At 42.1% G+C, this 13,020-nt stretch overlaps 2 protein-coding genes across 3 annotated transcripts; one reads left to right on the top strand and one right to left on the bottom strand.

The window, feature by feature from the left end:
• Positions 1-90: 90 nt before the first annotated feature.
• On the top strand, positions 91-2,104 carry ybey (ybeY metalloendoribonuclease). Its single transcript, XM_077002446.1, has 4 exons — positions 91-679; positions 786-917; positions 992-1,060; positions 1,369-2,104. The coding sequence occupies exons 1-4, from the start codon at positions 470-472 to the stop codon at positions 1,465-1,467; spliced, it is 510 nt and encodes a 169-aa protein (XP_076858561.1). The 5' UTR covers positions 91-469; the 3' UTR covers positions 1,468-2,104.
• A 585-nt stretch (positions 2,105-2,689) lies between these two features.
• On the bottom strand, positions 2,690-11,899 carry usp37 (ubiquitin specific peptidase 37). Of its 2 annotated transcripts, XM_077002440.1 has the most exons (24): positions 11,678-11,897; positions 10,149-10,411; positions 9,743-9,908; positions 9,511-9,605; positions 9,302-9,417; positions 9,036-9,113; positions 8,016-8,104; positions 7,813-7,906; positions 7,471-7,626; positions 7,255-7,386; positions 7,022-7,145; positions 6,511-6,716; positions 6,123-6,240; positions 5,774-5,853; positions 5,516-5,680; positions 5,195-5,242; positions 4,929-5,058; positions 4,286-4,502; positions 3,960-4,120; positions 3,768-3,828; positions 3,543-3,658; positions 3,321-3,390; positions 2,973-3,111; positions 2,690-2,829 (listed from the first exon to the last, which is right to left on the bottom strand). In XM_077002440.1, exons 2-24 carry the CDS (start codon positions 10,320-10,322, stop codon positions 2,748-2,750), a joined length of 2,817 nt encoding a protein of 938 aa, XP_076858555.1. In that variant the 5' UTR covers positions 10,323-10,411; positions 11,678-11,897; the 3' UTR covers positions 2,690-2,747. The 2 variants fall into 2 exon arrangements, with proteins under 2 accessions (XP_076858555.1, XP_076858556.1); XM_077002441.1 differs by lacking the exon at positions 9,036-9,113 and having other exon boundaries at positions 11,678-11,899.
• Positions 11,900-13,020: the final 1,121 nt, after the last annotated feature.

Below are 13,020 nucleotides of genomic sequence, written 5' to 3'. Positions count from 1 at the left end.
AATGTCCTCTTTAAATATTTTTGTTTTATTCCTCCCCCAAAAAAATCAACACGAATTGGGACTTTTATTAAGTAAAATATTTAAAAGCTCAAAGTCATCTTCCTGTCCAACCGGCTTAGACCTCTAAAGGAAACGAAGTCCAAAGCGAAGACGGTCCACTTCCAGAAAACAAACACCGGCGTTTGAATGAATAATTTACAAACCTCTTAGCCAACAGATTTCGCAGAGAATTTATTCCAAGTTTAGTTTGTATTACTTTATGAAGGAATAATAAATAATACTTGGACGTATTGGCACAAGCTCTAGCGAGCTGGTCACCTTGTGATCGCGGACGAGCGGGCGTTAGGCTAGTGGTAGCGGGCTAGCAAACGCTGTGTAAACACCGGTTTATAATAATGTAAATGCTTATGAAGCGAGAAATGTACTTGACTTTTTTCCCTTTTATTCTGACCTGCTTTTCATTTTGAATATGGGTGTAGTTCTGCGCAACCTTCAAAACGTTGTTCCGCTTAGACGCGCCAGGCTGCGCAAAAACGTGGAAACCCTGAGACACATTTTGGGTATTCAAAAATTTGATATGGGCATAATTTGTGTAGACAACCCAAAAATACAACGTATCAACACTATCTACAGGAAAAAAGACATGCCGACAGACGTGCTTTCGTTTCCTTTCTATGAGGTAAAGATCTCCTAAAGATAATCCACATCAACGCTTCCTTGTGTACATCTGGTTTTGCGACTATTTTAAAGACTTTCTTCGACTAAAAGACGATTGTTTCCCCAAGGACCTGAGACCAGGGAAGCTGCCATGTGTCGTTCACAGAGATGAGTATAATTTAGGAGATATTTTCTTGGGAGTAGAATATGTAATGCAACAGTGCAAAGAAACGTCAAGCGATCTTCACGGGACCCTGACAGTAAGTATATCGATTTCCATAAGATAATAATAAAATGTACATGCGTGCTGTATAGATGTTGTGTTGTCCCACAGGTTGTTCTTGCACATGGGATCTGTCACTTACTGGGGTACAGACACGAGACAGAAGAGGAGTGGGACGAGGTACAAAACGATCGACGCAATTAACATCAAGGCTTCAGTAGATATATAGACAAAACTAAAGTGCTGTCCCACAACCAAGATGGTTACAGGTTACATTAAACGCACCCCAGAGCCTTGATGATTCTAGGTTATGGATGAAAGTATGCATGGCTCATTTAAAGAAAATCTCAGAATATTCTGACAAAACTAGTGGTAATATAAAAATGATATACATAGCACTTGCATTACAAATCAGTTGTAGACATTAGTTAATAAAACATTGTATTATAAGGTGGTAGTTAAGTTTTAATTTGTTCTTCCATTTACAGATGTTTCAGAGAGAAAGTTACATCCTAAGTGAGTTCAACAGGCTAACAGGGAGTCGTCTTGTGCCTCTAACAAAGAGATGCACGCGGCAGGTGTCATGACAATGGGGGAATGTGTTGGAGTCACTGGACATATAGTCAGAGAATAAAGACAATCACCTCAACTTTGCTCTACCACCGAAATGTTTGATTTAATAATTAACATTCAAACAAAGTCTGCATTTTCTTTTTCTAAATAAATTTTATTTCTAAAATTGCTGTTTAGGAAGTCAAAGACTGAGTACTAAGCAACTAATTAAAGTTTATACCAGTTTTTCTGAAAGGAAAGAAGAAAAAAAAAGTTTGACACCATACAAACTTCACTATTGAGCCCACTCTTCTTGTTAATGCAATCAAAATGACCAACAGAGAAAAGTAAAAACAGAAAAGCTTAAATAAAAGGTTCTGGAGATGTAACTACCGAACATATTAAAATAGGAGACAATATAACCAGACAGTGGCATACAAAAAAATGAACAAGGTCATAAAATAAATATTCACATCTGCTGACCTCACAAAAAGTCACTGGAATAGCTTCTCTATTCGGTAAAGGATTATGCGCTGTGTCTGGCCTTGTTCTAAGGAGAGACATCCTACCCAAAATGGCTGTGCAGCATCCACAACAAAAAGCTCTATCTGGGAGGGAAAGAAAATATAATTTACTGGGTGTATCAGAGGGTCACAAATAAACCTCCAGTAGGGTCCTCTTAAAAAAGACAAGCTACATCAATTGTTTAGCTTGTTAGATTATATTTATAAAATATGATTAAAATAGCAATAAACAGTCTTCAATAAAGCCTTGGATATAAACTGGAACATCCCCATCCCACTCATCGCTATAGGACAGACAAACGCCAACTGGCAAAGTAAATATTGCACCACATTTTCAGCTGCATATCAAACAGGAAACACGTATGTCCCGATGTCACCCCAAACATAGAAGAATAAATCTTTATATTCAATAGATCATAAAGGATTTTGGAAAAGTTGGGAAAAAAAGGCTAAAAAGGACAAATACTCCCTGACCTCAGACATTTGCTCTGAAATTATTAATGCATTAAATGTTCTGCTGTGCCAAGAGACTTTTAATTTATTAAATGCAATACTTCAAATGCAAGAACATCAATACTGATCCACTTTAGTGACAATGTATCACAACAAGGAGAAAAAAGAAAAGCGAAATGAAAAGTGCCTGCAGTAAGTGAGTAGGAGTGTGAATAGACGGTGATCAGTAGTATTGGACAGGTACAAGTTGTACCCTGGACTCAGCTCAGGCGTCCACCACCCCAGAGGCCCATCACAGCAGCACAGGACCGCAGGTAGGACCCGGTGTGCGCAGCCCCTTATAAAGGCTGCAGAACAGTGCGGCTGGAATCTGTGGTTCCTCCTGCTCTCTCCAACTCAGACAGCTCCTCAAACACATTCCTAAGGAGGAGACGTTGTTTAGCATCACAAAAACACAGGATCACTGTATCCCTTCAAATATAAACAAATGTGTTTTTGCTTTAGAAAGATTCACTATGGACAACACGAACAACAAGACACCATGCGGCTTTTCCATTCCTTACTTGTGCATGTAGAAGAAAATGTATCCACTTCTGTCTCGGTCTCTCTGAACAGTGGCCTCCTGTGTCCGAGACACATCTAAATCATTGTATGTGAGCCAGGACTGTTTCTTCATATCATAAACATCACTGATGTAGTGGCCTGAAGGGAGGAAGAAGGATCATGGTCAATGACACTTAAATAAATGCTAGAATTAATCACATTTCAAGACAAAGCCAGACTCTCTGACATGGGACCAAGCACAAGTCGTGTCTGCTTCATGGTGAATCCACTGAACCTCACCATTTTACCATACTACTTCATTGTGCAAGATCCTATTGCAAAAATTCTACTAAGTAGCTTCTTCACACCTGATGACGAACTGGTGCCAATGTGACTGACCACACTAATGAGTCTGAAGGAGTTTCCAAGCTCTCCACTCTGCAGAGGAAACAACACAAGCATTCAGTTGTTAACTTGACCCAAATGTGCACTTCTTACAATCAGTTTAACAAAGTGAAATCTACTACCTTGTGGTGGTTCAAATCAGAAATGCGCCTGACTGGCACTCGATGTGTCTATGCAAGTCTCACCTCTGCGTTCCTCTTCAGTTCCTCTGCCTCTGTCTCACTGTACTCCATGTCCAAAGCATCCTCATTTCCCGAATCTTCATCAGAGCACAGCAGCTCAGGGAGGGAGTTGTTGAATTCTGGGAGAATACATGGTTCAAAAATAGAGGTTGGAAGTAAGGTACTGAATAAGCAACCCAGACAGCCATTTGAAACTACTGAAGAACAAGTCAGTCCCTACTTCCCTACCTTGCAAGCTGAGCTCTGTAGCTCTTTTCAGATCGTCGTCTTCCCGCATCTCCCGCGCCTCCTGTACACGCAAAACACTTCTCAGCATTAGCCATTTACCACATACACACACACACTTGCCCCAGTCAGCGTTTGCCATGTCAGAATTATACCCGTCGTCGTTATCATGAAGTCATAAGACAAAAGCCGTACGTGTTCCTGGAGACTCTGGGCGAGCGCTTGTTGCAGCTCCTGCTCCTCACGCTCCTGGTCTAGGCTGTACTGCTGCACCCACTCCAGCTCGGCCTGAGTGCCGTCCGGTGTCTGGTTCTCCTTGTTCTCATCCATGGTCAGGTCCAGGGAGCTGAGCACATCTGATTACACACAACCACATTTCAGAGGAGGACAACCATACCCCACAGATTCTGTGCGCTACACCCCATTAAAAACCGCATAAAGCTTCCCCACATGTTCCTACAAAACACATTAAACACCAAGAAAAAGATGATGGAAAGGTTTGGTCTGGACTCTGTGCACACCTCCAGATGGTTTGTCTCCATCTAGCAGGTCCAGATGGTGAGTCAGCTCTTGTGAATCTGTATCTCCAAAGCCTGTGTCAGGGCTGCTCGTTGGTTCGTCATCGTGGGGCACGGACAGACCAGCGTCGTGCCGACTCATCTCAAGAACAGCGGCCAGCATTTCCTCATCGTTCATGCCTGTGAACTCGGTTTGCTCCACCGGACCACTCTGCTGCACCTGGGCAAGACGATGGCCACTTCAGTTCCATTAGCACTCCAAGAAACATTAGCACAGAGTCCCCACACCAGATTTTCTACAATATATACCCGGTTTGTGGTGTCATTATATTTAGTCACCATTTCAACAGCCTGGAGTATATTACACACTCAGTGCAGACTACACAAGACTGGTTCACAATGAATAGCACCTCACAGGAAAGTTCACAGGTCAAATCATCATAAAGAGGCATTAACGTGACCACTGCCATCAGACTGGACCGCACGCGCGCGCGCACACAAACAATCGGTCACTGAGACCAAGAATTATCCTACATTTCAACTTACAAATTTTCAAAAACAAAATTAAGGCATTACAACATGGTGGGGGTTCTCATCTAAGAGCCCTCTGGTATGTACTAAATCCAGGATAAGGCCGGCAACCCACCTCCATTTTCTCGTCGTCTGGGAGGGATTCGCTCAGCCGATGTTTCCCACCACCTTTCCTGATAAGCTCCTCCTCACTGTCAGAGTCACACAAGATGCTCCCTGTGCATTCAGCCTTCACAGAGCCTTTCCTGTCAACAGTAATAATAGAATCAATAACCTTTTAATGCAAATATGTTTTTATCCTGTCCACTGTCTTTCCTTCAGAACGAAGAAAACATCACATCTGGTTTAATAAAAAGATAAAGGAAATTATATTTATCTTACCGCAGTGTAGAGGAGTTGACGGATTGTGATGTTTTCAGTGTTCTGGACCTGTGATGGCCACAACAGACATAAGAGTAAGAGACCAAGACACTGGGGTGCCGTGACTGCGAATAACTGACTACAACTGGGCAAAGGTGAACACAAACACCCAGACTGCACTACACTGCAGGAACCATATAAAAGGCATAAAAATTTAGTTTACAAATCGAATCACAGGTTAGATCAAGAAGAAGGTCTAAAGTACACAAAGCAGGGGGTCCGTCAGGACCGCACGCCTCTGCTGGACTATGGTAACAGAGTTAACATCGAGCAGAATCTCACAGTGCCACGTGTGCGCTCCAGCCCAGGCTGAGAGGAGGCCGCGTGTTCTCCGTGCAGTGGGAGAGCAGCGTGAGATATCTCGGGATCAGGACCTGCTGGCCCAGCTTGCTGTTTAGAGACAGCTGAGCGTTGTAACTGTACCGCTTCAGGTGAAGAATCAGCACCCTGAGCCAAGAGAGAAAGCAATGAGCTGGCTTCCTTTAGACGTTTACACATGAAAAATAAATGCAAATGAACTAGTTGTGTAGACTAGTTTACCGGGGCAACCTGCTGAATTTGTGTGTAACTGTAGCAGCTTTCCCATTACACTTTTCACATGAATATTCAATTTCCTCCATCTATAAAGAATGAACAACATAGTTAAATGTTAGTTCAAGCTATTTAAAGTCATGTAGAGGTATCAAGGTTTGAAGAGCTTCCATGTATTCGGCACTCCAGCAGTGTAAACAGGTGGCCTACAATGTTCTATTAACCTGTCCTTTCAAAGTGTTTGAGTTCAAAACATTTGAGAATAAAACAACAAAAAAATGGATTACAAGTTAGTCCCCCGCCCCCTTCACACACCCCTGGTGTGAAATTTTCCCTTTGTAGAAACATGTAACCCTACCCTGAAGAAGAGATCCAGTGAGTCCTGGATGGATCTCAAGGGGATCGTTTTCTTTCTGCGAGGCAGGTCTATGGACAGGTCATTGAACCGCTCACGTTTCGTCACCACCTCTCCACAGCTGAGTTTCATGTGAATAAAAACCCACACATCAGCAAAGACAATGAGTACAATTAACACGTGAAATCTAAGAGAAATAAACAAATGCATAATCCACTCTATAAAAATGAGTTTGCACAGTAATGTTTCCATCACCCAAAAAAAGCCTCATTTTAAAGGCACACACACACAGGTACCCCTCCTCCTCCTCCTCCACCCCCCCCCACCCTTAAAATGAATAAATAAGCTAAACAATCGAGAACGATGAAATCAGCTTTGTAACACATCCCACCTTTTACACGTGATTGTGTGCTGCACTTCAAACTCCATGTTGACGGTCACAGGGCACGTGTATATGCGCGACGTGTCCGTGTCCTCCGTGAGTCGTGTGCCCGGACACTCGTCCCAGGTTGAGCATTCACTCTTCCAGCTTTTGTTGACCTTCTCCACATCCTCCTTCAGCTGGTCTAGACACTGGCTCAGGAACTCATGGGCATCCTAGAGGTGAAGTGTTAAATCACTAAATCACAAATAAATATTTGATATAAGTAACACCCTTGCCCACAGATCCCTAAACGCATCTTACATTGTAAAGGTTCCAAAGCAAAACAAATGACATGATTTCAGTCAGAACATCAAGACTTTCAAGAGAACCATTCTACTGCTCAATAGGCCAAGAGGGAACTGGTCCTTCTTTGTGAGTATGAATGTCATCTTCTCACCTCCACGCTCCCAAATTAGGATTAGCGAAGTGGGACATTCTAAGCAGCAAATGAAGAATTAAACCGATATGTCCCCCTTACATTTTGCATGTAGCCAGAAAAACGTTCAGCCGTAGATGAAATGGCATTTTTCACCCTCCTCAGCAAATCTTTTTTCACCTCTGGAGAAGAGTTATCTTTTTTGGCAAGTAGATGGGCAAATCGCCTAATAGAGAGAGCAATATGAGGGATTCTATTATATTTATATAACAGGTGATTCTGAACTACTTTAAAAAACATGCAAGTACTGTTTATAGATTGAAATGCAATTGTACCTCAACAAGGCATTAATGGGAACCCTCCTCCATGGGATACCCTGTTTCAACAGGTCGTTTGAGAAAGAGGGCAAACTGAAAAGTGACTGCAGTATGGCATTCATGTAGCAGGTGTTTCCCAGGTTGGAGAACCTAAAGGAGAGAAGGTGGTCTTTAAACATGCAGCTGGAAACTCCAGGAAGCGTGATCAATGAGAGGGGCATTTAGGATTCTGACCCCTGCAAAGGCGGCTGAGGCTGAGTTAGGGTGGAAGGTCTCGGTTTGTTCCAGCCTCCGTACTCTAGAGATGTCCGAACTTTCTTAAATGGTGTGGAGTGATGAGGCAGCGTCAGGCTTCTTTTGGCAGAAGGGCACTGGCTTGTGCTGGTGGACCTTTAATAGCAAAAGTCAACTTCAGAAAAGTGGACGCTCCATCGTTGACCAATCTTTGTGGCTTTAGACAAGATCAGCACAATTTTAACCTCAGCTGTGAACCACCAGGCTGTCACGTTTGAACCAACCATGACCAGAACTACAGTAAATATGCATGGTGTTTATATGGTCTAATAATGTCTTTACCTGTCCAAGAACGTATGTGTTTGAGTGTAGTCTTTAGCTCCTGTCCTGCTGCCATAGAAGGATGATGGTTGGAGGGGTGCTGATGCAAGGGGGGCTATAGGTGAGCAGGTGTTAAAGACCAAATAATGAATTAAACCCCAAATCAAAACCACACCTATGGAATAAATTAATAAATTAAATTCATGAGCAGCATGAGTACCAACCTGAAGTCCTGTTCTCCTCTGCTGACTTCAACTTCTCTTTGCAGCTCAGCAGAAACTTCCTGGAAGGGTCTGCCATGGCCTTATTGTTACTAAACAGAAGAAAAATGATTAGAACCAATGCCCTTTATTTAGATATTCCAGCAATACATATTTTAAAAAGGTGGAGTATGTAATTTTGTAGAAACCAACAAGACTAAGCTAGTTTTTGCAAATATCCAATAACGAAAATTCCCACTCCTAACTTTAGCCCTTCATCCAAGTTCCCTCCCCCAAAACACATGAAAACACACACTGCCTAACACCAGCTGGAAGGGTCCAAGAGAGAAGGAGAGAGGAGCACTTTATCACTATAATCAACTATCTCATGTCTCAATGCATATTAAAAAAGGCTATTGGTAGTAGCCACATCTGACAAGCTTGTATGTGAGAACTGAGAAATTGTGTTGAAAATAGAATTTAATGGAGTCATTTCTTGTTGGCTAGCCTGCAAGTGCCAGCTACAGTAATGTTAGATATCAGGCAAAGCTAAAAACACCAAGTCTAGCTATGCTACACAGCCAAAGTTAGTTCTGAACGATCATGTTCACTTTCCTTCTAATTTCATACATCTTTGCAGCACCTATAAAACCTAGCTAACCACTGTTAGTCATGCCAGTGATCTCTCTGATTTATTTATATTTGCAGGATTTCACACACTCCTGGGAGATTTACAGAATAAAATAATTATCAAGAAGTTTGACAACAATATACAAAAGCATCGCGAAGTAAAGAGTATTTTAACAAACAAAAAATGCTTCTACAATTAATTACCTACTCCACCTTTAAGGGACAGGGACAATATCAAGTGTAAATGTGCCTACTGAATACTTAAGTGTCACAGAATGTGATGTAAACTCTCTGGGTTTATTCATTTATTAACTTTGTTTAGCTATCTTGCACACAAATGATGTCAGAAAACATCTTGCAACTGGAAATTGCTTTTAGCTAAAATTTCTGAAGCTACTTAAATGTGATTACTACCTAGAGGAGTCATTCTCTTTGGGGTAGTCTTCATTCATGTCTGTATCTGAACTTATCAACCTCTTCCTCTTCTCATTCCTTAGGAAAGCACACAGAACATCTGCTCAGTCAAATAAAAAAATCACGCAACCGTGATTCTGCACCTGCCCAGATCATCAACGACGCAATGCTAATTAACCACATCCTTCGACCAGTGACCCTTGATTTTTATTTATCAGACCACAGAAGCATCCACGGGACGGCTAAACGGGTTAACCTGCACAGACCTGTTCTCCAAGAGGCCGCTGCGCACAGGCGTTGAGGTCACTCGGCTGGGGCTGCCCAGGGGTTTCCGTGGAGTGCCGTCCTCTCTGCTGTCCAAGCTTGGCCGTCTCGGAGTCGCCTTGACAGCAAAAAGCAGACACGGAAGGAAAAAATTACAATTCCGGACAGCGACTGCCATTTAGCACCTTGATGAATTGTGTACATACCGTACCTGTTTTTCTGATGGAGACAAGCCTGAATCATTCTGCACAGTCCTGTTCCCGAGTACTAATCCAAAACTGGCACTTCCCTGGTTTGCCTTAAGAGCTAAATTAATAGAAGAACAAACAAATAAAACCATGAATATAAATAAATAAAGACGAACTGTCTTTAAGAAAAAAATCTCTCCCAAGATCAGAAAATTTGAATATACAGTTAGAATTGTATTGATCATTTACACATACCCATTTGTTTACCCTGCTTAATTGTTTCAAGGTAGTCCTTTAATTTTTTTCCAACCATTACGGACATTTTCTCAAATATGACAACGCTGGAGTCTTTCAGTGTCAATGACAAACGGCTAAGGTTGTGCACAGGACCCAACACAACATTCTTCACATTGTGGTTTAACTGCAACAAGAAACAAAACAACAGTTTAAATCAAAACGCACTGTTTTTAATTTAACCTTTATTTTACGCACCCACGGAATAAGAACATTGATCCCCCAATGATGTCCTTCAGTACAACAGAAGCTACTTGAGAGATGCCATACGAAAAGCATTATATAACTGTCAACTTGTTCATATATGTGCAAACAGTGTCAGGTTCTACTGTTTTCTTTCTTTGGAGAGTGTATGGCATTTAAATACCTGGAAATGTTTTGGAGTTCCACCACTGTTGAACTTCAATACTAGATTCACTTTGTTGTCCCTCTCATGGATCTCAAATACTCCCTCTCTCCATCTGCTAGTGCCCACATCCCGACTAATGTAGCGGATGCGAACAGCGCCACCGCTGGACATTTTGGGCACTACAACAGCCATTAGTGCGTCAACTGGACAACGCGCTCAAATTTTCGGCTTTGAATGCTATTAAGGACGAACAGATGAGGCCAGTTGTCCTCACAAAAGCCCTAACAATAGAGAGAAAGACAAATTGAAAAACCGCTTGAATGACACACAAGTGCAAATCCTTGCTGGAATAAAATGTAGTTCGAGTTACATTATATGACGGAAATGTATCAAATACATATTAAATACATATAAATAAGGGCTAAATCAAAACACGCAATGCAGGGACGCTCTAAGAGCTTTAGCTTTATTGCATTTTCAATTAGCTGGAAGAGTTTAAACTGAAATGCACTAAAGTGGACAGACTAAGTATCAAACCATGCCGTTACAACAAGATACATTTAGCTAACCAAAACACGTTTTGTATATAAAGCTTGAAGAAGAAACAAGTCAGTTTCTAAAAAAAACTAAACAAATGAACCAAACAGACCTAAGAAAACAGACTGTGACCCGTCCAAATGTTAACAGAGTGCGCTCCTCGCATGGCAGCTATCCTACAAGATATCCATGAGGGTCCGTTAACATATCTTGCCTGGATAGATAATCTACCTGCCTAGTGAATCAAAACATCTTGAAGAACGACGAGTTCCTGCTTTTACAGTCGTCCAAGATCATATTAATATGCACCACATTAATAAGGTAAGGTAGGGTCAGTTAGCTAGGTAAACTTCCAACGTTAAAAAGTTGGCTAACCTCGCTATCCTAGCTCACTCGTGTGAGTCTGGGTCTCCACCAAGGAACAGTATTGACATAAAAACAAACTACAAACACCTTTAGGTGCAGCTGCTTGTATTAAAACGACAACAACGTGTCAATCACAATAGAAGAGCTGGAGTTGACCACCCAGCACACACAGTCGCTACAGCCAAGCTAGCCCCGTTGGGCATGTAGTTAGCGGGCTTAGCCGTCCTAGCTACAGCTTGCTTGGTGGAGACTTTACGCTCTACTACATCTAAAATAAATAGTTAGCCACTTAGCCGTTTAGCTAGTCAATTACAAGTCAGCAGCTAGTGCTTCAGGCATATGCACATTAGCTGTCATGTAGCTTAACTACTGCGTTAGCATTAGCTTAGCTAAGGAGCTAGCATGAGCTTAGCTAATGCACTAGCACGAACTTAGCTACGGCGCTAGCATTAACTTAACTAACGAGTTAGCATTAGCTTAGCTAAGGAGTTAGCATGAGCCAAAAATAACCGAGGACGTAGCAGATACAAGCTAGCTCGCTAGTTAGCAATATCTGACTTGGTAGTGGTTGATTCGCTTGCTAGTAATTTCAGGAAAACACTGCCAGTTCCCTCCCTCCCCCCTAAAAAACAATAAATACACACCTGTTCCAGGACAACCCCCCCCCAAAAAACGTAACGAAAAATCCTTAAAAAATGATATCTGTCCCAAAATGAGCTGTAACGGTGGCGCGCGGGATCTGCCGGCACGCGGGGGCCAAGTGTTGTGTTGTTACTGGAGCGCGGACCACGACGTTGCGCTTTGGCAGTCGGTGATGGCGGGAATGTGAAAACTCACGGCGGAAACGGGAGGCGATAGGAGGTCTCGCGAGATTTACAGAGGTTTTGAGATGGGTTTCCTCGCTGCCCTCTGATATTTTGTAGATTATATGCTGTGTGCGTTGCCGCAGCTGGCGTTAGTGTAGTTATACCAGTCACTAATGCAATATTCCAGAGACTGGCATATGCAGACCACGCAGCCTGCGTAAGGCCCCAACCATACTGCGGGGCCTCCAATTTACTGAAAAATGTGTTGAAATTATGACACGGTTTTTGTCTTTAAACATTGTATGTGCCCCTACCCCATTACTTAATCGGGGTAAATAAATTAATAGTTTCTTCCTAATATAAAGCCCCCATGTTCCACCCCCGCCCCGATTCCCTGAAATGGCACGGTCCTGTCCTTCTCTGTTCGCTCTGTCACCTAACACCAAGATTGCCAGATGTGACGATTTCCAGTCCAATAAATGCTCAATTAATGCGTCCAATAAATGCATAGAGGTGCTAAATTCAACACAATTTTAACTGATTTTTAAAATATGTGTGGCAATTCTATACAAATAACTCGCCCAGTGCCATATTTTTACCATAAACAAACTAATTGGATGGAAAAACGTCCCCAATCTGGCAACCCTGGTCCTAAGTGTAGCAATGCGAGCTCACTTTCGAATTAAATTTATTTTAATTCTAATTCTAGTGTTAAAGTTATTTATTATTTATACATTATAAGTGGTGCTGCTGTGCTGTTATTTACCATGGCTTATTATAACATTGTAAATGTTGCTACATTGCTACATGTGAATGGTTGTAATGCGGATTATATTAAATAGTAACAGTTTGAGTTGACCTTTTGTGTGTGTGTGTGTGTGTGTGTGTGTGTGTGTGTGTGTGTGTGTGTGTGTGTGTGTGTGTGTGTGTTTGTGTCCGGGGGGTGGGGGGCCTCCCTGACCAGTTATGCTTAGGGCCTCCAAAACCTTAGCAGCGACCCTGAAGGCAGCTACAAAACGCTGAAATTCAGAAAATGACGTGTTCAATAATCCTGGCCAACAGGAATACCCTCTGCACATGTAAATAACTCTTCCTGTGGTAGTGCACCAGTTCAATTTAATCTCTTAAAACCTAGCCATTCCTGTTTAAGGTTTAATTAAAATAGACTCTTGCCAGTTTTA

This window comes from Brachyhypopomus gauderio, chromosome 4 (genome assembly GCF_052324685.1).
Source record: "Brachyhypopomus gauderio isolate BG-103 chromosome 4, BGAUD_0.2, whole genome shotgun sequence".
Taxonomy (NCBI): Eukaryota; Metazoa; Chordata; class Actinopteri; order Gymnotiformes; family Hypopomidae; genus Brachyhypopomus; species Brachyhypopomus gauderio.
This window is presented reverse-complemented; position numbering and strand designations above follow the sequence as displayed.